The 26,880-nt window shown below is 42.4% G+C and overlaps 2 protein-coding genes across 3 annotated transcripts in view; one reads left to right on the top strand and one right to left on the bottom strand.

Moving 5' to 3' along the window:
• SARNP (SAP domain containing ribonucleoprotein) overlaps positions 1 to 21,566 on the bottom strand; it is a 54,746-nt gene extending 33,180 nt beyond the window's left edge. For both annotated transcript variants that reach the window (XM_033138810.1, XM_033138811.1), the window contains exons 1-7: positions 21,471 to 21,566; positions 18,112 to 18,211; positions 10,046 to 10,092; positions 7,978 to 8,045; positions 4,093 to 4,144; positions 1,088 to 1,161; positions 10 to 38 (exon numbers count right to left, since the gene is read on the bottom strand). In XM_033138810.1, the coding sequence (XP_032994701.1) occupies positions 10 to 38; positions 1,088 to 1,161; positions 4,093 to 4,144; positions 7,978 to 8,045; positions 10,046 to 10,092; positions 18,112 to 18,211; positions 21,471 to 21,506 (406 nt within the window). In that variant the 5' untranslated portion in view covers positions 21,507 to 21,566. The remainder of the gene's footprint in view (positions 1 to 9; positions 39 to 1,087; positions 1,162 to 4,092; positions 4,145 to 7,977; positions 8,046 to 10,045; positions 10,093 to 18,111; positions 18,212 to 21,470) is intronic.
• Positions 21,567 to 21,817: 251 nt separating this feature from the next.
• Positions 21,818 to 25,454, top strand: ORMDL2 (ORMDL sphingolipid biosynthesis regulator 2). Its single transcript, XM_033138809.1, has 4 exons — positions 21,818 to 21,919; positions 23,155 to 23,329; positions 24,380 to 24,531; positions 24,638 to 25,454. Exons 2-4 carry the CDS (start codon positions 23,156 to 23,158, stop codon positions 24,771 to 24,773), a joined length of 462 nt encoding a protein of 153 aa, XP_032994700.1. The 5' UTR covers positions 21,818 to 21,919; position 23,155; the 3' UTR covers positions 24,774 to 25,454.
• The last annotated feature ends 1,426 nt before the right edge of the window (positions 25,455 to 26,880 follow it).

The raw sequence follows: 26,880 nt of genomic DNA, 5'->3' as shown, positions 1-26,880 counted from the left end.
ATCAAATACCTTTAGTTGGAGCTGCAGGCATACCAAATCTGTGGAGAAGAGAGAAACCCTGGTGAGGGACTCTGAGGTTTTGGGTCTCTAAACCATGACATAGATTAGAAAACAATTTTAATACAAGTTAAGTTGTGAATTACCTTGTAAATCTGCCATGACATACCTAGACTACTAGATTGAATGAGATCAGCAAACAAAGTTGGATCTACATAGCATTTCTGCCTTGTTCACAAGATAATCACCAATCAAGCAGAACAGATGGTCCAAAAGGGAAATTGTGGGTTATTCTTTCTTGTAGCATATTACTTGCCATTACACATTGTTTAATAATCGGATGTTTAAAGCTCTGGATCTTTCACAAGTCTTCGATGCACTTTTCTTGATATAAAGAGCAAGGTATCTTATCAGCAGATGGTAAGGTTAAACACACCTGTGCATGGTATTTTCCTCATTTTTTAATCCCTTTCACGACCATTTGTGTTGCTCATGAATAGCAGCACAGAAGTGAAAACATGGGATATTACTTAATTTATGATAATAATAATTTGTCTCATTTCAGGATTGTCTTAACATTTCAAAGCATGTGAAAAGAACTGACCATACAACCAGTTGTTCATAGATTTTATGGTAATTTTGACATCTTCTGGGGGAGACAAACTTCTACCTGGAAAAGGACATTATGAGAGAAGTCTACTACGCCCTGTTTTTGTTTTTCTAAAATATTACATTGGATATTTCCCCATTCCCTTTCTATCTTCCATTGTTACTTAGTCTATGAAACAGTTTCTCTTAGAAGAAAGACAAAGATTTAATACTCTGGCTAGGCTATGGAAGTATGAGGACAACTGTGAAATTCTATTTAAGCCATGCAAAGTTTTCAGGGTTCAAACAAACATCTCTACAAAGCAATGAAGCCATTTTTGGTTACCCACAACTCAAATTCCAAAGGTCCTCCATCGTAGTCACTGCAGACAACTAGAACATATCAGTTGCAAAATGCATCTACAATAAACTTTGACCTGCACAATGCAATGGTTAAAAAGCAGTCACAGAAAACAAATAATGAAAATAAATAATGACTTACCGAGCTGCTCGTGCAGCCTTCTTACTCTCCAAACTCACAGGTACATTGAATCTCTCTGCCCGTTTCTGCATTCTCTAAAGTGGAAGATAAAGAAATACAAATACGTTAGGCAATATAGAAAAAAAATGCATTTTGTTCCAGATGTATGAGTAGTCAAAAGTATATTCCCACCTGCATCTATCTATTAAACTTTTCAATCTCCTGCTTATTCCAAGATTTGGAAGAAAAGATGCTATGGAAGCAGGGCAATTGTTGTGGTGAGACACCACCAGGTCCATCCAAACACTGAGACTGTCAACTGCTATTTCCTATCTCTACTTGAGAATCTCTGACTGTTTCTCCTGAAGCAACAATCAACATGTTTTAATGAGCCAGAGGTTATGACAACTCTGACAATATGGACACAGAATAAGTGGTAAACACCCAGTAAACCAATGTTTCTGTTGGTAGATATGAAATGATCCATCTTTGTTGCTAAGAGCATATTGAGGTAGGCGAAATTTTAAACTACCAATGCCAATCCCTTAACAAGAGAGAGACAGAATGGTGCAAATGGCTGTTCCAGTAAGCATGCTTCTGTTCAGAAGCCCGGTTTCTCATTAGCCAACACAATATATGGTATGTAACCTCCTGCCCATTGCTATAGCCATCAGTATTTAGAAGAACATTTAGCTCAGAGGTCGCCAACGTGGTGTGCCACAGATGTTGCAAGATTACAACTACCATCATCCATTAAACTGGCCATGCTGGCTGGGGCTGATAGGAGTTGAGCATCATCAGAAGGGCGCTGTAATGGCTACTCCTATCTTAGCTACTATGAAGGGAAATGTGTACCTGCTTCAGACACATACACAAACCAGGGCAGCTGAAATAGATGTTGGCAGTAATGTTGCACATTTCAACCAGAAAAAGCTCTGCCCAGAAGTCACAGGAATAGCAGCCCTGGCATGAATACAAAGTGAGCAACTTATTTCCCTGCCTAGCTGCAGAAAGCAAGTGACAGCTCAAACAGATCACAGCTGATCTGGAAACATGCAAAACAGAACTTCAACAGAAGTTAAGAAAAAATCTCTCTCTTACAAATGAAAAGCAAAATTGTTTTATAGAACGTGGCAGGAGTCCAAGAACATATGCTGGCATAGGCTCATAAAAAGGCTACATTTCACAAATAAATAATTTTGCATGGAACACATGATTCAACATACGTTCGTTTGTGGCGTAAATGAAAGATGATCAGACATAGAAATATAGTTACTTACAATAAATAACTGTATGAAACATGCAGAAAGCCCAACATATAAACTATTTCTGCATAAAAAGAAGATAGCTTCATTCCTAATGGCTAAAAGTTTCATGGATGCAGCAACATATCTATGACGATCAAATTAAAACACTTCATGGTACGACCTACTGTCAACTTAAGAAATGCACAAACCCTTCATTGGACAGCACAACCCATTGCTAATTCTTGCAAACAGTAAACCTGTTCACTAAAGTGAGGGTTTCTACAAGTTGAGAAGAATCTCAATTCCTTATGTGACCTGAAAGCAGTTCAAGTGCAGCACCCTTAATGACAGTGCTGAAAATAAAACCCTGTTGCTCTGAGAAGGTCATGATACATTAGGTACCTTCATACGTCAATTGAGTCTGGAAGGTATTTACATTATGAAATTTAAAAGCTTCACGAAACATCAAGTGATTTTAGAAAGAATGGAGTTTGGCAGACTTGCAAATTGAAAGCAGAGGGAGCAAGAGAAGACGCAAGTAGAATAATTTAATGATCCTTTGATGAAGGCTTCCCACAAAGTTTAGAAGACGTCACTCTTTCAGCACCAGCTCCATTTCAGATAATTTCCTATTTATTGTTTCTGGTTACTTGCCCCACCAAAGTAATAATCCATGATTTGTGACATCAGTCCTCAATTGCTGTGGTCAGCTTACAGGCAGATTAGATCTTGAAGGTGACAGTTGAACAGCAGGGAGACAGACTTGTGTTTTCATATCAGCTTCCTCAGTTAGAGAGAGTGCAGTGGAAAGTGATGAAAATAAAGGATTAAGGAAGCTGAACAGATGTAAGAGAGAAAGTGTATGCCAAGTTTATCCACAGCATCCTTTGCTCCCTTACAAGAAGGCCAAACTCTGTATAAGAGACAGAATTGCAGACGTGTCCATATCTCCTTTAATGTTGAAAGCGGTTCCTAACGCAAGTGTGGAGACTGTGCCACAGAATGAGAAGAGAACAATTTGAAGGGCAGATACGGAATAGCAAATACATTTCATCTCACACTGCAAAATAATAAGTAAACTGGTCTAGTGATCTCTCTTGCCAATGCAAGCCAAAAGATAACACAGGCTGCATTCATTTACTAATTGCAATAGAGCTACACATCATAAAGCTAATAGAGACTACTGCAACAGATATATGTGGCATAGGAGAATTAAGGCTAATAAGACACAGTACAAACTACAACTACTGAATCCAAAGCAGGGGAGGAGAGAAACACACTTGGACTCAACTACATAGCACTAATATATAGCTTAGTGTTAATGTGAATGCACCTATGATTCTATTATACAGAAGCAGTTCAGAGGAAATGGGGGGGGGGCAATTGCTTCCTGCTATGTAAAATGGCTCAAGCACTCCCCGATCCCCATCTTTCCACAGTAAACAAGCCAAAATTCTCCATGATGGCTGAACTCCAGGAACTGTGTTTTGTTTAAACTATGCTTTGTGAGAACTGTGGTTTGTTTACAATGGGAAGCAGATGCTCCCAATATCTCTTTCTAGTGCACAAAAGCAGAAGAGAGAGGAAGGTGAACAACCTGGTAATACCAGACCAACAGCAGACTAGAAACAGAAAAACTCAGTAACATACGCTATAAAACATTGGCAGAATCTGAGCTACATGTGCTAAAATTATGGTGGAGACAGAACACTATTTCCAAATGTGGGAGCCTAGTTGTTAAACTCAGATGACAATATTTGAAAAAAGAGAAAACTTTACCTCCGTTTGTGGAATTTCTGGGGCAATTTTCACCACCTTCTTCTCTGCACCTCTAGAGGAAGATAAATTGACAGACTGAAGCATAAATAACTTATCAACTGTGTCTATTTTCAACAATTTAATCTGTAGCCAAGCCTGGACTATTTCCTGCAAGTGGTTCTTGAAGGACATTTGACTATGACTGCAATTTCAGTTTGAGCTCTAGAAATCTGTCCTGTCTTCCCTAAAGCTGTTGTCAGTGGAACAATAATTTATATTTGAAAATTGCTCAGTAAACACTATTTTAATAAGAGATGTTCTACTTCAGTAATATACTGCTTTAAAAAATAGTAAGCTATATTGACACAATTCAGGGAAATACTGGCAATACCAGGATAAGGAGATATTAAAAACCAGCATCTGGTGGTACTGATAAATAAAAATTAAAAAAATGGGGTGTGGGGTGGGGTGTGTGTGGAATAAAAGATAATTGATTATGAAATCCAAACTTCCTCAGAATTAATTTTATGTGGCTATAAACAATATTTTCTTTAAAATAAACATAGGGATTTAGTAGGAAATTACATTGGCAAAGAAACCTTGGAAAATTGAAGGTAAGATTAGGGAAAGTTGCATATTGCATTAACTGATATGATAACAAGTTATTTTGTTAATTTAAATTTTGTACATGTTCAGAAACCAGTAAGAAACATGACTGCTTACAGACTAAAGAGTTTCTAACCAGGAAAAGATAGTTAACAGTAACAGCATGTGCTGAAACTGAATGAGTCTGCAGTTCACATAGAACTCCATGAGTCAATTAATGTATGCATGGATATATATTATAAAGAGAACCTGGGGTACAAAAGAAAGAATTTGAATGTATAAAGGAAAGTATGCTGTCTTGATAAAGGCAAACCTTTAACCAACTCATGGGTTTCTATCTCTGCTCTAGCAAGGTGCATGACCAAATGAACAAATGTGGAGCTCGGTAGTCACTTTCTGCTTATATGGCAACATTCCTCATATTTAGCCTGTTTAAACCCCAATTATCTGTACAACCTTGAAAATAATGAAATTATCTTCAACTCTGTATAAAACAGATATCATTCAACTTGTCTCTCCCACAAGCCAATGTAAACTGGACTCTTTATCTGAAGTTCGAAATACATATTCAAATAGGTGGATGCGTTCTACACCAGTTAGATAAATGAGGTCCTATTAAGCATGTAATCATTTGCATAGTATAACCGGTGGAAACAGATCACTTACGATGAACAGTCAACCCCAACCAGAAACCTCAAGCTTATGCTATATGCCATCAGATCTTTATTCTTTTATGACCACATATTCACAAAGGGACTGCTGTGTTGTAGTTCATGGGACAGCTATGGTTGACTTTTGGCCAGGTCAGCTATAGCTCCATTTCAAACACACACTTCTTTAACAATGTGCAATGGGAGCCAGTAAACAACTCGAACAAAAATATAATGGAGTGGGCGTGTTTGGAAGTTTATGCTCTGAAAACAGGGTTGAGGTTTGCAAAAGAAAACAAAGGAAGAAGATGCAAAGTTCGGAAGTTCCCAGGCTAAATGAAACAGCATCCTCCTCCTCCAAACAGCTCCCATAAAACAGTGGGTCATAGCCTGACTCATTAAGGCCTCCCATTTAGAGAAATGGATGGCTTTTGTTCAAGATTCCTGGACAGTTTTTCTATTTTATGCCCTGAAAGGTAGTAATGGTTTAATGACTTTTTCACAGGAAGCAATTCAGAACAGGAACCAGGGACTTGTTACCCCTGCAGCACTGTTTGCTGCCTTCTGTTTGTGATGCGGAGAAAGGGCACCCCCTGCTGCCTAGGAACAGCCACTACACTAAAATTCACATAATCTTGGTCTCCAAACTGAAAATTCAGCTGTACAGCATATGATTTGGTCAAATTGTATGCTTTTTGGGTTGCTACTAATTGTTAATAGATCAGGGTTATGTAAGAATATACTGCAACAACAGTCATTCAAATAACCCCCCCCAATAAATATAGGGCAGATAGCAACACCTGACTGGTATTTAAGGGATTGATGTTTAGAAACTCAAGCTTGTAATTTTCATTCAATAGGAATTTTCACATATATTTGCACAGAAAATGAAGGCAATGATCCAGATAATTTCTTCTCATTGCACCATGAATACAGCCATAACTTGAACTAAGAACTTATTTTCTTAGAACTGTACTCACCCTTTCACATTATGCACAAACACCACTGGTATAAAATATCCAAGCTACTATAAAATATAGTAGCTTGGTATAAAATATCCAAGCTACTAAGACTACAACCCTAACCCATTATCTGTGGGTGAGCCCCACTGAATTCAGTGCTTCTTCATTCCAATGACTCTGCTGCCAAGAAAGGCACAACGTATACATAAAACAGAGCAGGGAACTTCATAATTCAAATTACAGTAGCAGCACCTTATTCTCCCAAACAATCACTTGTCTTCAGCTCTATTTTGCCATCTGATAAAAATCCTCAGCTCTATTTTGCCATCTGATAAAAATGATAATGTTATAAGAAAAATGTACTTAATTTCTACAGCTGGAAGAATTCGCCAGAAAAAGGTCTAAAGATGAATTGGGACAATTGGAGTACTTTATTCTAATTACCTTCTAATAATTGAGAATAAAATACTTTTGTTGCAAAGGGTTTTGCTGGTTCATTAAGTTGTTTTATTATCTTTTCACTGTAAGCTGCCTTGAGAGCGCTATGGGGATGAAAAGCAAAGTGAAAATATTCTAAACAATTGATAAAGAAATACACCTAGCGAATGTGAAAACTGTGCCCTCAGGTAATTCAGGCCACTGCATGCAATTACTATATCAAGAAATCCTTGTGCATCTGGTTCAGTCTGATAAGGAAGCTGGGAACTGCTCATAAAACACACAGGCCTGCTATATTTTATCTATCTTAAAACCACGCATCTCAAAATGTGAGGCAATCTGTTAGGAGATGCAGCGTAATTGCTAGGGGCGGTGGTAGTTCACCCTCCTTGACCTCTTTTCCCTGCACAGTTTGTGTGCACGAGGGTCAGGAGTAGGCTGCATACCCCTTCAAATGTTTAGTTGATGAATGGCACAAGGGACAAATGGGCAATTTGCTTCTCTATTTTAGCCTTTAAAGCATGTCGTTGACACAGGTGGCCCTTTTCTTTTTTACAACTTGCCCATTCCTTGATGTGGAATGAGAATGAGCTTTGGAAGCTAAACTGTGTACTTTTGCTTTGTCTTTACTAACGCCAAGATGGCTCTAACAATTGTTCTTACACCTACAAAGGCTAACAAGAACCGAAAGTGAGATTCTCTGTTAAGAGAGAGAGAAAGACAATATACTGACAAGAGACTAGGGAAGTAGTGCCATTCTTTTTTTTGGGGGGGGGGGGGAGAGATATGATAAAACTACTTAGGTTACAAAATTTAGCTTTCCATGGTGCAACATTTTTATTATATTGGTGAAGAATTCTTACTTTTTTATTAAGTTCAAAATATATGCAGCCTTAAGAGATTTTGAGGTTGGATTGCCATAGACATTTGGCTCAAGGATGATAGAGTAAATCCCTATATGCAAAGATGTCCAATAGCTTGGATGTTCTATAAAAGAATATGGGTCAATTCCAAAACGGTCTACATTTAATTTTAACTTTTAGCTAGCCTTCTGGTTTGTGATTTCCAAAAAAGCCAGAGTATTCAACATGTAATCCCTAGCCACCACTAGGCATCCATTCATCTATAAAGTTACAGATTCATATAATGACAAAGTCTCAGTGGACAGGTGGCACAAAAATACTGAAGGTAAACAAACACATTAATGTTTGACCAACACAGGTTCTAGCTTATGAAGGGCAGATAATTACACTTCAGTTGATTTCTCAATAGCTACTTCCTCTTTGATAGGAGCATCTGTGGGCTTCTGTTCTTCCTCCTGCAACATAAACAGTCAAAAGGAGAGAGGTAAACCTAGAGAACAAAATTAATATAAGCTTCACAAAAGATGTTAATGAGAACTGCAGATAACCGTCTGATACTATGCAAATCTTATTGGATATAGGAACCAGAGTTCAATGGGACTTGAAACATGAATACAATCTCAACCTTGCAAAGTGTTGTGGGCAAATTTACATACAGGCGGTGACCAGTTTGCACATTAGTGGAGCACAATTGTAGAAGTTACATGTGCAACTATGCTTATTTGTGTAAATGGGGGGGGGGGGTTCTTATGCCTTTTAGACAGCTAAATCTATTGGGTAAAGTCCAAATTATGTTATGGGCATCATAGTTTATTTATTGGACTGATGTAAACCATCAATGTTTCTGAGCACAAATTTGTTCCAAAGCCCCAATGCTGAAAAAATGTCCAGTTATCCAGTTGCACAGTATGTTATGTCAGCATGAACAGCAATCATCCAAATAATTTGAATTTTTGTGAAGCAACTGAGACATGCAAGATTACATTGCACTTTATGGTTGTCGTTTTTTTAAAAAAATGATTCACAAATAACTCACCAAGCAGTCTATGTTCTAAAAACAAGACAAAACAAAACAAAAAACTAATCTAGAACTGGAATCAGAAATGTGATTACTCAGTGTTGATATGAACTTAGAAATAATACTTAAAATTCATTCTCTTTCAGACTATTTGCAGGCCTGATTTAGTTTTTTGCAAGCTTAATTAAATACAAGCTTTGTAATCATGAAAGAAACCTTGAGTAATTTCAGTGTGCACTCCCACACTAATACTGGGACACAGTGGCTATAAACAAATATTCAATTCTTTGACTATTTTATAACTTCAATTAACCTTAAAAAAGTTAATAAAATACAAATCCGGGTTTAGAAGTTCCCATTTTTATGCATTTTGCTAAAAACTAATCTCTTAGCAAAGCAATCTTTTAGTAATCACAAATAGTAACAACAGTTGTCTGAAGAATGATAAATTCAAACTCAACCACTGTTTACTGTGTACATTTGCAGTACAGGAAACTACAGCATAGAATATACATTACTTAGAATTACTGAGCATTTCAGCAAACCCCCTCCACCCTGCAAAAGCCTTGCTCGCTCTTCACATATAAATCATCTCAGCAAAATTACTTGAAAATAATCTCTCATCCACCTCAGAAAACTGCGCTGGATGCAAAAGACCTTACATGTCACCCTTCTAGTTCTAGATCTAGATCTACAAGTGACAAAAAGTACATATTTTATTAAAGATTTGTAGCTGGTTACCAGACACTTCATTCAAAAATCTCAAATGAACACAGTTGCACATCTCCAATTATACAGTCAATATCAATCAATCAATCAATTCTTTATTACGGTCACCAACCAGCACAATAAATTGCATTATACCATCAATATTTAAAATTTTGAAATAAACTAAAATAACTTATCTAAAAGGGGTCAATCATCCTTAGATCCTTATTTTATATATTAATTATTTACTATACGCTATAAATTAAAACGGAGTCAGTCTGGCTCTGATCAGGAGTTGATTTAAGTGCCTCCTGTATAGGCGCACCGAATTCTGATAGTATTCACACAGAATCTGGCCACCATAGCGGTGACCTTTGGGTTGGAGTCTGAAAGGAGCCATTTTATTTGCAGTTCTTCAGATCGTCCAGGTAACTCGTCAAATCTCTTTAGTACAGTCAATATATTCTCTATGGCTTCCTAATCATGAGCATCATTTAACATCAAAGTTGTATATTTTATAAACAATTGCCTACTAAAGACATTTACCCAAAAGTTTTCAATTAAACTAGTTCAAATGCTGAGCAGCTCAAATACACTTGTCACATGGATCCTTATCACTATGCATCCTATTACCAAAAACAAAAAGATAAAGAGCAGCCAAAATCAGGATAGAACATAATACAAGAACTACATAATTAAATAACTGTCTTACACTGAACTATAATTTACCTCTGTTTCTTCTCCTAAGACATCCTCTTCATTTGCCTCCTCCTCAGCTACAAGAAATCAAGGGGAAATGAAAAATTACTAAAGTATATTTTACAGGTTGTGTGTTCAAAGATCTTAGTAGTCTCCATCAAGACAAAAGCTTCTATTTTAGTTTCATATTATTAAATTAAAATAACCAAAACAACCTCAAAGTTAGGATAATATGGCAAACTGTAGCATCTGGCTGTCTCCAGAGCCAATGGAGTGTGCCTCTGCGGGTGAAGCCAAACCGCTGCGTTATCAGCGCTAAAGTTACCTCTCTGGGGCCCAGGCCTGTACAGTGTGTATGGAGGTCCTAGGCTGCCCAGATGAAAAGAACCCCCTCTCAGCCTCGCTGATGTGGTCCAAAAGAAAGCAGAGCAGTATGTTTGGCACCAGCTTGGCTGCCAAAAGGAGGCATACAAGATGCCATCCAACCGTCTTAGGGACTCCACTCTGGATTTCTGTAAGATTTACTCCTTAGCCCTTTCTTCTCCCAAAGATCTCCGGCAAGGCAGTGAAGGTTTGGGACCAAAGTTTTCCTTCTCCTAGATGCTGATGAGCCACATCTTCCCCTCAGGTTAATGAACCCCATCTGTCCCTCACTTCTCTCAACAGCACATGTAGATACAGCCTTCTTGATTGTTGGACCCACTACTGGTCTTGTCTGCTCAATCCACAAGAGCCTGTCTTCACATGCAGGGGAAGTCCCTAACTCATCAAGGGTTTGAGATCCATTGGCTACCCTCACCTAGTTTAGCTGGTCAGTTGAAGGTGTTCCTGAGATGTGGCTGCTGTTGCATGCTGACAGCTTCTAGGAGCCACAGGTGAGAGCTGAGTGCAGTGTGGGAACCAAAGGCAAACAAACTACCCCAGAAGGAGTACAATGTGTCCCCCACCAGAGGTACTACCCCTCTTCTAATACCCCATACACACATTACTAACACAATTAAAAGTGCAATGTACCAAATACATCTCATGAATGTCAAACCCACAACTCAATGTACAGTATATGACACTGCTTAGCTCAAATCATAGTTTCTCGTTACACCCCCAATGCTGAGCACATCAGAGGGTCAGCCCTGCCCCAGGGCTGGTGCCGCACTGCTTTCACCGTCTGGTGATCAAACCTCGGTATGTAATGCTGGAATTTGGTATACTAATCAGGTGCAGAGTTAGGCATTGGACATATCTGGAGCTCTTGCCCCTACCAGACAGTGAGGTAACTTTGCCTCCAATTAATGAGGACAGGGAGTATATGTCAAGTAAGTGTCATCTGTCATGTTTGCAAGAGCTAAATCTTTCTGCAGTCACTTGTAAAGTGAAGTCAAAGCAGCCAAACTGGGCACTAAGATAACAGCACACCTCTTACACATTACCAACTTCTGCAGCTATCAATCACACTTTATGCTGCAATCCAAGAATTTGGATCCTTTTTGGCTCTGGAGAGCCGCAAGCCAACTTTGGCACATAGGTGGGGTGATCCACCTGTCAAGCAAACTTCCCTATTTCACAAGGATGACAGGTGGGTTGTCCTGCTCACCTGCCAAAATCTCTTGTGCTTGCTTTAAGACAGGCTTCATAATCCCATTGGATCATAGGGGAGTAGGGATTGAGTAGTTTTGCACACATCTTCACCCCTGCCCTTAAAAATCACTCCATTGGTCTTTAAGCGAGGGGTGGCTACTTTAAATAGCACCTGCTTTAAGGAAGACCCTTTGATCTTATCTGAGCACAGGCGAGCAGGGATTGGGCAGTCTTTATAGCAGTCTCTCCTCCCTACCTCTAAAGATTGTGGCACCGGCCTTTAAAATGGTGTCTGTTTCTTTATCGCCGTGTGACAGAGAAGTCCCTATTACAGCTGATGCCTGTATTGCACAGCGATGAAGAATAAACTCAGGTCTGCTTGCTTTCACTGAACACGCAAGAAGCCCTGCCCTACCTGACATCATCAGTGGGCAGAGTTTGGGGAAATGGCCTTATGGGCCAAACTTCACCCCCTGGCAGGGCATACGTTGGAGGTTCTCCACTCCATTGCAATCCTAAAAAAGTAAATTTAGAAGTGATTCTCACTTAAGGAACACGCTGTAAACCAATCTTTAATTTAGGCTGCAAGGTAGAAGAAGAAGAGTTTGGATTTGATATCCCGCTTTTCACTACCCGAAGGAGTCTCAAAGCGGCTAACATTCTCCTTTCCCTTCCTCCCCCACAACAAACACTCTGTGAGGTGAGTGAGGCTGAGAGACTTCAGAGAAGTGTGACTGGCCCAAGGTCACCCAGCAGCTGCATGTGGAGGAGTGGAGACGCGAACCCGGTTCCCCAGATAACGAGACTACCGCTCTTAACCACTACACCATACTGGAGAAGAAGGGTGTGAAGCTGTACTCATCTGTACTCAATTTTCTCTCCAAGACTAGTAGTGTCTCACCACCTCCACAAGGAGAGACGAAGTGACACTCTATGGAAACCACTCATGCCGCTGAGGAAAGGCATCAGAAAATGAATGGCAAACACAAGCAACTATTACTCCTGCTCTGGATGAGGCTGCACACTCCTTGAAAAAGCAGTAATGCAGCTTGGGGGTATTCCTTGATCTAGCATTGTCACTTGTGGCCCCGGTGGTCTCAGTGGCTCACAGGGTCTTTTGGCAGCTTTGGCTGGTTTGCCCGCTGCAACCGTTCATGGGCAACTTTAGCCTAGTCACAGTGATGATCAAGTGCTTTTTTCTTTAAAAAAATGTTTAGGGGTACTCTCATTTTCCTACTCATATTGAAATACTGCCCCTCAATAAGGCCAAACTTAGATTCACAAAATGTTTAGGGGTATGTGTCCTCCTGCGTCCACCCAGAAAAGAAGCACTGACTAGAGGTATTATGGAGCTGAGAGTGTGGAGGAAAGGAACGGAGGCAGGACACCAGGCATGTCATGAACTGAAAATGAGCTGGCATGTGCAGAGGTGTATTTCCTTTTGTCTTGAATTTCCCACGATTCACCCTCATTGGATGTTGTTGTTCAACATATTTCTAAACGACCTGGATGAAGGTTTTGAGGGGATGCTCATCAAATTTGCAGAATACACCAAACTGGGAGGGGTAGCCAATGCCACTGAAGACAGAATCAAGATTTAAGATGACCTTAACAGATTGGAGAACTGGGCCAAAACTAACCAAAGTAATTTCAATAGGGGCAAATGTAAATTTCTACACCTAGGCAGCAATATCCAGCTGCATAAATATAAGATGGGGGGATACCTGGATTGCCAGTAGTTTTGCTGGGATAGCTCAGTCGGTTGTGGGTTTGAGCCCCACGTTGGGCAAAAGACTCCTGAATTGCAACTATATGACCCTCATGGTGCATTCCAACTCTACAAGTCTATGATTTTATGATTCTAGTACATGTGAAAAGGATATGTCATGTATGATCTAGCAAAAATTCCTGCATTGTGGGGGTTGGACTAGATGACATTTAAGGTCCCAACTCTACAATTCTATGATTCAGATTGTAATGTAATGAGGGAGAAAAGTTTTTATCCATCCAATTTCTTTATACCATAAATAATTTTATATCCCTCTGTCTTGTCTCCCCTTACTCATTACAGCATTCTAAATGAAACAGCCCCGAACATTATAGCCTTTCCACATAGGAGAGTTACACCAGCTCCCTGATAATTTTCATTGTCCTTTTCTACTACTCTTCTAGTTCTACAATATCTTTTTTGAGAAGTGGAGACCATACCTGTGTGGCTCCACCACAGATCTGCATGAATACATGTTTTTTTTAGCCCTTTGATAACTATTCCTAGAATGAACAAAATACAAAATAAAAAATTCCTTCCAGTAGCATCTTAGAGACCAACAAAGTTTGTTCTTGGTATGAGCTTTCGTGTGCATGCACACTTCTTCAGATACACTGAAACAGAAGTCACCAGACCCTTATATATAGTGAGAGAGTGGGGAGGGGTATTACTCAGAAGGGTATTTTCCTGGAATGGAAAAGCTAGTTCTCATAATGGAGGAATATAAGAAGTGGAATTCCCCCAAGGATCTGTGTTGGGATTGGTGCTTTTTAATTTGTTCATAAATGACCTGGAATTAGGGGTGAGCAGTGAAGTGACCAAATAATAATAATAATAATAATAATAATAATAATAATAATAATAGTAAACAACTTTTATTTATATCCCGCCCTCCCCAGCCAAAGTCAGGCTCAGGGTGGCTAACACCAGATATGTAACATTAGTATAAAATCAAACAATAATTAAATTACATCCTACAAACAGGTCAAATCAAATTAAAGTATAATTAGATGGCTTTCCGCAGGGTTAGGGTTGGGAACAGTAAGTGCTCATCGGCTCAACTGTTTACACTAATCTTATATGGATGGGCCCGTGAGAATGCTGGGAGGCCTTTTCATATTAGTTCTTAACAAAAAAAAAGGAGTCAGGCTGAGCCCTGCCCAAAAGGCCTGGCAGAACAACTCCGTCTTGCAGGCCCTGTGAAAAGATGTCAAATCCCACAGGGCCCTGATCTCTTGTGGCAGAGCGTTCCACCAGGCTGAGGCCAAGGCCAAAAAGACCCTGGCCCTGGTCGAGGCCAGCCTAATCTCTCTGAGGCCTGGGATCTCCAAGGTGTTATTATTTGAAGACCGTAAGGTCCTCTGTGGGGCGTACCAGGAGAGGCGGTCCCATAGGTACGAGGGTCCTAGGCCGTATAGGGCTTTAACTGTTAAAACTAGCATCTTAAACCTGATCCTGTACTCCACCGGGAGCCAGTGCAGCTGGTATAGCACTGGATGAATGTGATCCCATGGCAAAGACCCCGTAAGGAGTCTCGCCGTGGCATTCCGCACCCGCTGGAGTTTCTGGGTCAGTTTCAAGGGAAGCCCCATGTAGAGTGAGTTACAATAATCAAGCCTGGAGGTGACCATCGCAGGGATCACAGTGGCGAGATCAGGGCGAGAGAGGTAAGGGACCAACTGCTTAGCACAGCGGAGATGGAAAAATGCCGCCTTTGTTGTAGCTGCAACCTGCACCTCCATAGAAAGGGAGCCGTCGAGGATTACACCCAAACTCTTGACAGAAGGTGCTGGCACTAATTGCGCCCCCGCAAAAGATGGGAGTTGGCCCCCCCAACCCCATATCGTCCCGACCCAGCCAGGGGACCTCTGTCTTCAAACACTTCCCACCAATTATCAGAACAAACATTTAAGTTAACCACTCTGAAATGGCTTAAAAGAAATATGGTGGTTACTTTCAATGTTTTTCAGTTCTCTGATATAGAGGGTGATTTTAAAAGACTTCAAACATCTTGGCTGTGAGTCCTGGAAGACCTGCTCCCTGCCTTGTTAGTCTTTTCCACCTGGCTTGGGAGGGCAGGGTCCTGACCAACTACAACTACAAAAGCTGAGGCTTCTGAATGGATTTCTGGGGGGTATTGTTTGGTGGGGTGGGGTGAGTTGCTGGGTTTTTGTTGTTGCTGTTGTTAATATTTTTTGTATTTTAATTTTTAGATCTTATATTGATTTATGTGGAAATTGTGCAAATATGGTTGTGAACTTTTTGATGTGTTTTATTTGACTACTTTTGTTATGTTTGTAATTATGTAAGTTTTCACGCTGTAAGCTGTCTTGAGCATGGTTTTACCTATGGAATACAAATTCAATGGGTCATGTTAGGCTTGGGCCTGTTCTACATCTTCATCAGCTACATAATATGTCAGTTTTTCAGCAGCCACCTTATCCTTAGTAAAACTTTAATTCCTTGGTCCTCCAGTGATCCAACTAACTTCCTAGTCTCCTGTTTTTAATTGCTGACCTTAATATTTTCAGTAATATGTTCCTCAAATTATTTTCTTGGATCTGTTATAATATATTTGCATTTTTGTGCTTGTAATAGGCACAAATTTAAATTCCTTTTTGTTTTAATTTTGCTGACTTCCGTTTTCTAGAAACAACTTGTTGCCTCTGAAAACTTCCATGTCTCTGGTTGGTAAGAAAAAGTGACACCAGAGTTCTAATTTTGTGTTGCCAGGCTAGCTTTTCCCATTGCCTTTCTACTTTTTGAAATGATTTTTGGGTATCAAATGTAATGTTAGTGACTTACTATGATACAGGTCTTTTCTAGCAGCAGGGTTGCATAGTCACTATTCTAGGTTTGTGTTCCTCTGCCAGCCCAGGCAGGAAATGTATGGTTTGTTTCAGTGCTCCTCCTAGCTCCTCAGTTTTCCCTTCTGGTCAAGCTCTAAAAACTGTAGGATCTGCAACACAACTGAGAAATCTAACAATGTCACAGGAAAGAACCTTAGTTTTAATGGCTTGTGAACTGTGTGTTCTAAACTACTGATTCTTGTTGTATTGTTTATAATTGTTGTTCTAGACTGTACAACATCAGGGTAGAATTTCCTAATTTAATTGTGTACAGTGTATTGAACATAGTTGGCATTATGTATAATAATAATAATACACTGTAACAAGCATACACTGAACTAAACTGCTCTGATAACAATATATATGACCACCTCTTGAAAGAGCAGCTGCATATAGGGTGAACCCTGTTGCCCGAAAAGGCCCATATCACAGTAAGTGACCAAAGTTACATTTTCCTGGCAGCCTGGACTACAATGCTACTATGCTGGGACCTACCAGAGCCTATGTTCCTTTGAACAGATAGTGAATCCACTCCCTATGGTGCTGCTATTATCTGAAGGACACACCTTCCAAAGAACTGCTTCTGCAGAAGTGCATGCATCCCCTTTATAATGTCTGGTAACAGCAGAAGGAACTGCCCACATTGTGGCCCTATAAATGTCAGAAATGTTGACATTAGTTGCCAGACCACTGGGTGGCTGTAGCTCTAGTTGAGCGGGCCATCACTTGCCTAGGAGCAGGAAGATGCTGACTCTAAGAAGGCCTTAAGCTATTTAGATATGGTGTATAATTGGGCCTCATCACTCATTGATGTTGGATGAAAAGACACCGATAGGGTAATTAGTCTGTCTGAATGCTGCAAAAAAGAGCCAAGAAAAATGTTAAGGTCTAAGAGGACAGAGAAGGCGGAGGACAGAGGACATCTGCTGAGCTTGGCAGGAAACAAAAGACTGAGGAGCCAAGAGGGTGAGCACTGAAATGAATCATAGAAGTTTCCTACCTGGACTAGTAGACGGTCACAAGCCCAGCATTGTAGCCGTGCTGCCCAGGCCACCAGGAAATTAGTGGGTAGACCTGTGTGGCATGCAACAGCTCTAGTGTACTTTGGGCTAGAGTGGATTCCAGTATCTGCCTGGAGCAGAATTCAAATCCCCTTTTTCTGCTTTCAATGCAATGTTATTGACCACCATGATAAAGCGTCTTCTATCAGCAGTTGCTTCTTTTGCAGACATGCACTTCATCCTTACATTCCAAAAGGTTTCTGTTCTAAAACAGTGTCTTCAACAGTGTGAGTATTTATCCATGTCAGTTGTGCCTTGTACTGAAAATAGAACCTGTGAACATGTAGTTGGGGTGGGGGGTTTGAACCTGTCTCTCTTAGTTCTAGAAACATTTCTCCTGACCACTGCTGGTACTAGAGAGTCTGGAAAGGGCCAGCTCATGTTTCTTTTCCTTGTATCTGTCACTGACAAAGATTCTGAAGGGAATGGTGAGGGTCCTGCCAAAAACGCATCCATGAGACTGAACAAAATGCAAAAACACAATCAATGAAAAATGTAAGCAAAAGCTTCCAACTCCTCCTCTTGGCCATGCCAGAAACAGAGAGGAGAGCACTTGAACGAGAGGCTTGTTCACATAACATTAAACCATGGTTTAGCATGACATTAGAAAGTGGCCTATGTCTTGCTTAATAATTTCAGAACTTTATATGAAGAGCAATTAATAAACTGAAGTCAAACAGGGAACCTTTGACCCTTGTACAGAAAGACTATAAACAGTTTCACAATGAACATCGGAAAGCAACACATTTGTTTAAATATTTAAGGTAACCTCTGCTGGACTCTGCTGTATCTTGTTAGAAGGATCTTGGTAGAGTGTAGAAAGAATGCAGTGTAGGAACCTACCATGCTGCTCAAGGTAGGTCTGGAGTCTATTGATGAGATCCTGTTTGTTTCCTTTTGCCTCCAGGCCTCGGGCTAAACATTCCTGCTTCAGCTCAGCTAGCTGTAAAGTAGAAGAGATTTTGCCTTAATAAAGAAAGTGGCTTCCTACAGATTAGGAAGGGAACATGTACAAAAATGCAATAAACATAATGGATAGATATTAAGTGGTGAAAGGTTTTGAACAAGCTAAGGCTGAGGATATGGGGCTTATTTAGATTTTTTTCAACACACATTTTATAACATTTGTAAAGAAAGTCTGTAGGAATCTGCAGTAAAAACAAGACCAAAAATAGAAGATTCTCAGTCACACAATAGTTAACGAAGTTGACTTATGAAGTGAACCTTTCACTGGCCTAGACACCTTAGAACTTTATTCATGAGACTAGTTTTCCTCAAGGAAAATTTTTCTCTAAATGCACATAGTAATATTTTGTTCCTGGGAAAATGAGATCTCACTAAGTTACCCACTGCACCTCTGACTGCTCCAACTTTGTGCAAGGGTAACATTATTGGTGGCAACCATCACAATTCTATGCTGTTCCACCACATCCTCTATAAATTTGTAGTTTTACTCTGTAGTTTTTCATCCTCTTGGGCTGCCTTCCTTCCACCTTCCACACTACAGCTGCCATCACCAGGAGTCATGGTGCTCATAAAGGCTTACCAAGGGGCCGGGGCCCACAAGGTTTTCAGATTGCTTCAATAATTTATTAAGTATATAAACATGGGAAGTATATAAGCATGATCTTATATAAGCTGCCCTGGGAACTTTTCTGGCTGAGGTGGGGATGCTTTGAATGAATAATAACAAGCATACAAGGGGAAACATTTATTTCATACTGTGAAGTTCCTAGTTCCCCATATTTATCTCTGCAACTTTACACAAGCATTTTGTGGCAGGAAGCATGAACCTGGAAAATGGGAGGGTGATACTGGTTGGCCAGAACCAGGGGCAGCGATGACAGAAAGTTCAGCATGCAAACTGAAAGGGAAATAGGACTGAATTGTATAAAGTGGATTTATCAAAGCAAGTTCCACTATATTCATGTACTTATTCCTATATAAGTGGGCAAAGGTTTGCAGCCTTAATCCTAGAGAGGCTCATGCTTCATTAAGTAACCAAATAACAAGAGAAGAAATAGGCTTTTAAAAGATCATTTGCAAAATGAAGTGTTCTACTGGTCCAGGTTGAGACTTCCATTCAAACACATTCAACTTTCATTACCTAATTTCACAGGAACACACATTTTTATACAAATAACTGCTTGTGGCTGACTTCCTCCCTCCTGCTTCTTATTTTGAGTGCTATTGGGGCAGGGCCATTTCCTGCTAGACTCGCCATCAGAGAGCTGGGGAAGAGGAGCTAACATAGTCCCTCGCCTGGTACCCCTTCAAATGTTGCTGGGTTACAACTTCCATCAGCCCCAGCAAGCATGGCTAATGGTCAGGGATGACAGATGAGCTGTCGTCCAATAATCTATGGAAGGCAGGTAAGGTAAAGGACCCCTGGGTGGTTAAGTCTAGTCAATGGTGACTATGGGGTTGCGGCGCTCATCTCGCTTTCAGGCTGAGGGAACCGGCATTTGTCCACAGACAGCTTTCCGGGTCATGTGGCCAGCATGCCTAAACCAATTCTGGTGCAACGGAACACCGTGACAGAAGCCAGAGTACACGGAAATGCAGTTTACCTTCCCACAGCAGTGGTATCTATTTATCTACTTGCAGTTGTGTACTTTCAAACTGCTAGGCTGGCAGGAGCTGGGACAGAGCAACGGGAGCTCACTCCATCGCAGAGATTTGAACTGCCAACCTTCCAATTGGCAAGCCCAACAGGCTCAATGGATTACTAGGTTAACATAACATCCTCCATCACTAAAAGGAGAGGGCACTGCTTTGTACTGAATTGTTAAGAATTAGCTATCAGCCACTTTGAGAACTATTCATTCCAAATGACTTACTAACTGAAGTAAATTAACAATGATATGCTTCCAACTTTATTGAAAGATTACACAAATCCCAGGAGGGGACAGCTATCAATGGCTACTAGCCATAATAGCTCTACCTCCACAGCAGAGGTGCCTACTTGAATAAAATATTTGGGGGTGAGGCAAGTAAGTCCCACATAATCAATCATAATGGGGCTCTCTGGTGGAGAGTTTAGCAGGAAATGGCCCTGCCCCAATAGCACTCAAAATAAGAAACAGGAGGAAGTCAGCCACAAGCAGGTATTTGTATAAAAATGTGTGTTCCTGTGAAATGTGAATGGCAATGCCCATCAGGAGTGCAAGTTTGGATCTGTGACTGTGGGTGCCATGCAGCGTGCATGGCCCTAGCACCAAAATTTGAGGGTGCCTGTCCCCTTCATGGGGAATTTTGTGGGTGCTCAGGCACCCAGGTCCCCAGCTGTTTGAGTTCTGAAACGTTCGAAAACCGAAAACTCAATAGCTGAAAGCTAGGCCTCAGGACCTTGCACTCAGCAGAAGCCGCATGGCATGTTTGACTTCCGAGGCGTGTTCAAAAACTGAAGCATTTACTTCTGGGTTTATGGCATTCGAAAACCGAATGTTCGTCAACAGAGGCCTTCGAAAACCGAGGTACCACTGTATATATATTTGTGTGTGTATATATATAGATATATTTATCTATATACATGTTTGTGTAAATATAAATGTTTATTTATTTATTTGTGTGTGTGTGTATCTACATGTATGTGTGTGTGTGTGTGTATCTACATGCCTCTCTCTCTCTGTGTGTGAATCGATCTATCTAGCTATCCCTCCAGGCCCTCTCAAAAAAAAATTGGGGGGCCCCCGCCGAATTTGCTCCTTTGCTCCAGTGTTTGAGGCACCAATGCTTCCGACTACCATTGCTGGAAACCACGGGAGGGGAGTTTTCTCTTGCGCTCATATATCCCACAGGCATCTTGGCTGGTAGTTGGGTGAGAACAGGATGCTGAGCTAGACGGATCCCCTCGCGCGATCCACCAGGGCGTTCAGCAGCTCGTGCTACGCAGCTACCGCCAACCAACGTGGGCAAGGAGAGCGCTGCCCCTTCCTGCAGGTAGTGGCAATGCCCGCAGGTCCAGCCGGCCTCAGAGGGGAGCGCCCTCGAGAGAACTCGGAGGCCCGGTTGGTCTGACGGCGCAAAACCCCACATGGACCCTTTAGGGGGGGAGGAAGCTCCCTCTCAGGAAGGTTGAAGAGACGACGTGTTGTTGCCGCCGCCAGCCTGGAGTGAGGCGGAGGAGGAGGAGGCGGCCAAGCGCTGTTCCCTCAGAGTATGAGGAGTCCGCCCCACCCGCTCAGACCCGGCCTCAGTACCTTCAACTTGTGCAGCTCCACTGTTTCCGCCGCCATCTTCCCTTCGCTTTTGCCCTCCCTCCGCGGCCTCCTCCCCCGCGCGCCCCGGCGGCAAACCGTGCGTGCCCGCTCAGGCCCTGCCGCCCAATCTGGGCCTCGCTTTCCCTTGAACTTTGACGCTAACTTAACATCCGCCTCGGTCATTGGCTGGTGTTTTGTTTTTTTTAACCGGGAAACTGGGAGAGAGGCGAAGAGCGGAGGCAGAGAATAGCCAATGGGGAGGCGGGCAGGAGGGGACGGAGCGCCTGCCCTATTGGCTGATTGGCGGTGGGGGGGGGGCGGAGACTAGGAATCGTTTCCTGGAGACCGCCTGCCTGCGGAAGCAGAAGCAGCAAGAAGCGCCGCTTTCGGGTGCCTCGCCTTATCCCTCCCTTGCTAAGAAGAGACGCCGCCGTCGCGGAACCAGCCGCGTAGGTCTCCTAGGTCTCCGTTGTGGGTCTTGGGGAGGATGAGAGCGGGTCGCCGTGGAGAGGAGCCCGCCAACCCGCCCACTTCCCTCGGGCAGGCAGTGTCTCGAGTTCCTGGGTGTTGTTCCTGGTGATAAACGAGGGCTTCGCAGGGAACCGCCTTGTCCTGAGTCGGAGCACCGGCCCACGTGAGCTTAGTGTCGGCTCTGAATTATTATTATTAATAATAATAATAATAATAATTTATTTGTACCCAGCCCATCTGACTGAGTCGCCCCAGGCACTCTGGGCGGCCTCCAGCATATACAGAAACATAATAAAACATCAAACATTAAGAACTTCCCCATACAGATGTCTTCTAAAGGTTGTATAGTTATTTATAGGGCCTTCCGTAGGAAGGTAAAAAAGTAAAGGACCCCTGGACGGTTAAATCCAGTCAAAGGCGACTGGGGTTGCGGAGCTCATCTCGCTTTTCAGGCCCAGGGAGCCGGTGTTTGTCCACACACAGCTTTCCAGGTCACGTGGCCAGCATGAGTTAAACTGCTTCTGGCGCAACGGGACACCGTGACAAAACCCAGATTGCACGGAAACGCCGTTCACCTTCCCACTGCAGTGGAACCTATTTATCTACTTGCACTGGTGTGCTTTTGAACTGCTAGGTTGGCAGGAGCTGGGGCGCCACTCCCTAGAAGGCCTCTTGCTGGTTCCCTGTAACCTCGCTTTTCGCAGTGAGGGAACTGCCAAGAGCTCCTCGGAGGTGGACTTCCCTGTCTGGGCTGAATGATGTGTGTGTGTGTGTGTGTGAAGATGCTCCTTCAGGTATACAGGGCTAAGGCCATGGTATTCAAGGATCCAGACGGGGGTGGGGCTCTTCTTGGAGGTGACTGGGGCAGGACCAGGGACCTTCTGGCAGTTTCCTCAGCTGCTAAAAAATGGAAGAAGCAGGAAATAGCAATAAGCATAAAATGCCCTACTGTTTTACAACGTGGCTGCCCGTGTGGCACCTGTGGGCTCGCATGCACCCGCAGAGGCTTTCCTCAGCTTCTTTTCTCTCCCCTGGCTTCCCAAAATTAGGCTTGAAAGAAGCACTTTTTTGTAGCTGATGGCAATGTGGTACGTGAAACAACTCTCTCTGTGTGTGTTTATGTGTGTGTATTTCTGCATTTTCTATTTTACATATACAAATGAAATAATATATAAAGTATCTCTGCATCCAGCATATTGTTTTTCCTCTTCAGCATGAATGTTGGCGTGGCCCACAGTGAGGTGAATCCCAACACCCGAGTGATGAACAGCAAAGGCATTTGGCTGGCTTATAGCATCTCAGTGGTTCTCCTCCACATCATTCTTCTCAGCATCCCCTTCTTTAGCGTCCCTGTGGTTTGGACCCTGACCAATGTCATCCATAACTTGGTAGGTTCTAACTTTTTATCAGCTCGTGATCTTAAGTTCCTTAAGGCAATTTTTTTTTGCACCTGAGCCTTTAATGCATTCTCTGGGTTGGTGGTGGTGGACCTCAAACTCTCATAGGCTTGCTCTGGGGACTCTGGGTTATACCCCCTTCCCAGACACATCCTTCAGTGACTCTGCTTCACACCCTCCTTGACTGTTATTGCCTGGGTGGAATGTGTCTTTGTATTCTGATAGGGACCCTTGCTTGCTTGGATGGGAGCGAGAAATGAATGCGTGTGTAGAAACTAGCCTGTTGTACAAAGGTAAAAATTACAACCATGGCTTCCTCACCAGCTTTGTGTGTTGTCGTCTCCACACCCTGCAATGCAGTCCCTCACAGTCTTCAGCTGAAAAAACATTCCCTATCTCTGCTGCAGATCCTAAGGATTGTATGTGCCTTTTCTCTTTTCCACAAGCAGAGAAGTCTTGTTATCACAGATCATGGGATTTCTACGCAGTAAAACTTGTCGTCATTGTATGTCAAACCTTCCTGAATATAGGCCTCACTTTCCCCCTCCAAAGCTGGCCTGTATAAAACTCGGGAGTGTGACCTGTTATTGTGCTCTTGCATCATTGAAGTGATCTCATTTTAAGGATGCAGCTTATGTTTGGAGCAATACCAATACAGTGGTACCTTGGTTTACGAACTTAATCCATTCCAGAAGTCTGTTCTTAAACCAAAGCATTCTTAAACCAAGGCGTGCTTTCTCATAGCAGCAGGGGACTCAATTTACAAATGGAACACACTCAACAGGAAGCGAGACATGTTCTTATTCCAAGGCAAAGTTCACAAACCAAAACACCTACTTCCGGGTTTGCAGCGTTCTTAATCCAAGTTGTTCATAAACTAAACTGTTCTTAAACCAAGGTACCACTGTATTGAAATTCCTGAACTATTCCTTTTAATCTGAGCTGTACAAGAATCTGAGCTGATGTCCTCTTTCCTGCTGTCTTAAGGAGAGAAGAAAGGCCACAATCTTAATTCACTTCTTCTTTTCCACCCCCCCCCAGGCAATGTATTGGCTTCTACACACAGTGAAAGGGACCCCCTTTGAAACACCAGACCAGGGCAAGGATCGCCTCCTCACGCACTGGGAGCAGATCGACTATGGCACACAGTGGACCTCCTCTCGCAAATTCCTAAGCATCTCACCAATTGTCCTGTAAGTACCAGGAATGGCTTCATTTGCACTGCTTTGTCTTTTACTTAAGCAGCAAAGCTTTAACTCTCTTCATGCAGCTAAAAACATCATGTTTATTTCCCATTAGCTATATCTTGACCAGCTTTTATACCAAATATGACCCTGTGCACTTCATAATCAACACTACCTCCTTGCTGAGCGTCCTCTTGCCCAAACTACCCCAGTTCCATGGCGTGCGCATCTTTGGTATCAACAAGTACTGAAAGCAGTCAGAATATTGACTCTTCCCGAAAGAAACAAAATCTTAACTGCAAAATCCTGATGAAAATGCTGCGATTGCATCATCTGAAGCTCTAGAGAACCACGCATTAACTTGTGGGGTGGGCTAGCAGGGAGAGCGTCGGCCGCCCACAGAGCTAAGCAGTATTGAGTTTTGTTTCTTGCCAAGGGATTGAACCCATTCTCCATGCGGCTTGTCTACAATTAGACCGGCACCTCTTCTGGTGGAAAAGACTGAATCCTCAAGAGGGCATGAAATCTCCAGGACGTCCCCTGCAAGACTTCTACTTGAGCTGTTTGTAATGGGTGCCTGAGATGAGCTTCTGGGGAGATACAGCCGTTCTGTGTAAAACTTTTTGTTTTTATAGAATTCTGTCACACACAAGTGTTTATGGGGTTGTTGTTTTTTAGGGTGGGAGGGCCTGGGAACTCTCATGAAAAAAAGTGAACTGTCATGCTGTGATGACTGTAGTTCATGATTCTGCTCCATGGTTCCCTTTTTTTTTTTTTTTGGTTCATTACCACTCAGGTGCAAATCCTAGAGTCCACCACGTAACCTGAATTCTGTTTTTAAAAGAGGTTTCTAATCCTGGTTATAAAGGAGAAATGCTACCGTGCTATTAGTGCAGCAGTCAATTAAAAATACAGCTTTTGTCAATGTTCCACGCTGCTTCTGTCCACCTAATCTCTTATCGGAGAGGCTGGATGCCTGTATAGCACGGTGCCGGCCTCCAGGGACATCTTTATTTTCCCAGAGTGCCTCCAGGGCTGGGAGAGACCGACCTTTCTGTTTCAACGCAAAAATATTGTGGGTGATCGGAACCACCAAGTTAAAAGCTCCCTGTTCTCAAATGAGGATGGTCCAGATAGGCAACAAACCAGGCAATGTGGATTTCAAATACAGTACAGGAAGCCTGTCTTTTAGCCTTGCCAAATTTGCCTTTTGTGAGTGTCCCCCCACCTGCTCAGGGAGCTGTCGAGTCGCTGGCACAGTACAGTGGAACCCCGGGTTACGCACACCCCGGGTTGCAGACGTTCGAGTTAAGAACGCCCGCAACCCGGAAGTGTTTCCGGAGCACGCACAACCCCCGGATGCGCAGAATGCCTCTGCGCACTTTGCGCATAAGCGCTCAAATCGCACTACTTCCGGTTTTTCTGGTTTTTTTTTCGTGCGTTCAGGATACACACACCCGTGTTACGCAGTGACCCGGAACGGATTGCGTGCATAACCCGGGGTTCCACTGTACAGTGGTACCTCGGGTTAAGAACTTAATTCGTTCTGGAGGTCCGTTCTTAACCTGAAACTGTTCTTAACCTGAGGTACCACTTTAGCTAATGGGGCCTCCCGCTGCTGCCGTGCGATTTCTGTTCTCATCCTGAAGCAAAGTTCTTAACCCGAGGTACCACTGTATTGATGGCACAACTTGGTGTAAACGCACAGTACAGTGGTGCCCCGCTAGACGAAAATAATTCGTCCTGCGAAAACTTTCATCTAGCGGGTTTTTCGTCTAGCGAAGCGGCAATGCGAGGCAGCCCCATAGACTTTTTCGTCTTGCGGGGCTGCCTTCCCTAGCGAGTTTTTCGTCTAGCGAGGCATTCGTCTAGCAGGGCACCACTGTACATGGTAGTGAATTTTGACATCTGACAAGGGGGCCTGTTAACAACTTGCATTTAATTTCTAAAAACATTCTTCCCCCAGTGGTAGACAGGTGTTAGCGTTGGGATGGACTATAGATCCCATCTCCTTCCAAATGACGACAAAATCCTTGCATTAATGGCTCTAGATTTTCTCTTGTGAAGAATGGGGAGTATTGTGTGACTGGTGAAACTGCACCAAGCTCCCTATTTTCTGCTACCCAGAAGGATGCAGCTGGAGCATGCACACCATATAGCTGCAGCAATGCTAATTCTTTCCACACGCACCCTTCCTCATAGTCAAATCAGCCCTAGTTAATGAGTAACTACATGTTTTCATATATCCTTCAGCCAAGATTCAAACAATGCTGTGGTCGTACAGCGGTCCAAATATTGGTTTTAGTTCCAGGAGGCCAACATAGGCAATATCAATAATACTGTACATTAACAAAACTT

The sequence above is a fragment of the Lacerta agilis genome, chromosome 2 (assembly GCF_009819535.1).
Source record: "Lacerta agilis isolate rLacAgi1 chromosome 2, rLacAgi1.pri, whole genome shotgun sequence".
Classification (NCBI taxonomy): domain Eukaryota; kingdom Metazoa; phylum Chordata; class Lepidosauria; order Squamata; family Lacertidae; genus Lacerta; species Lacerta agilis.
The sequence above is the reverse complement of the archived record's forward strand: the minus strand, read 5'-3'. Positions and strand labels throughout refer to the sequence as shown.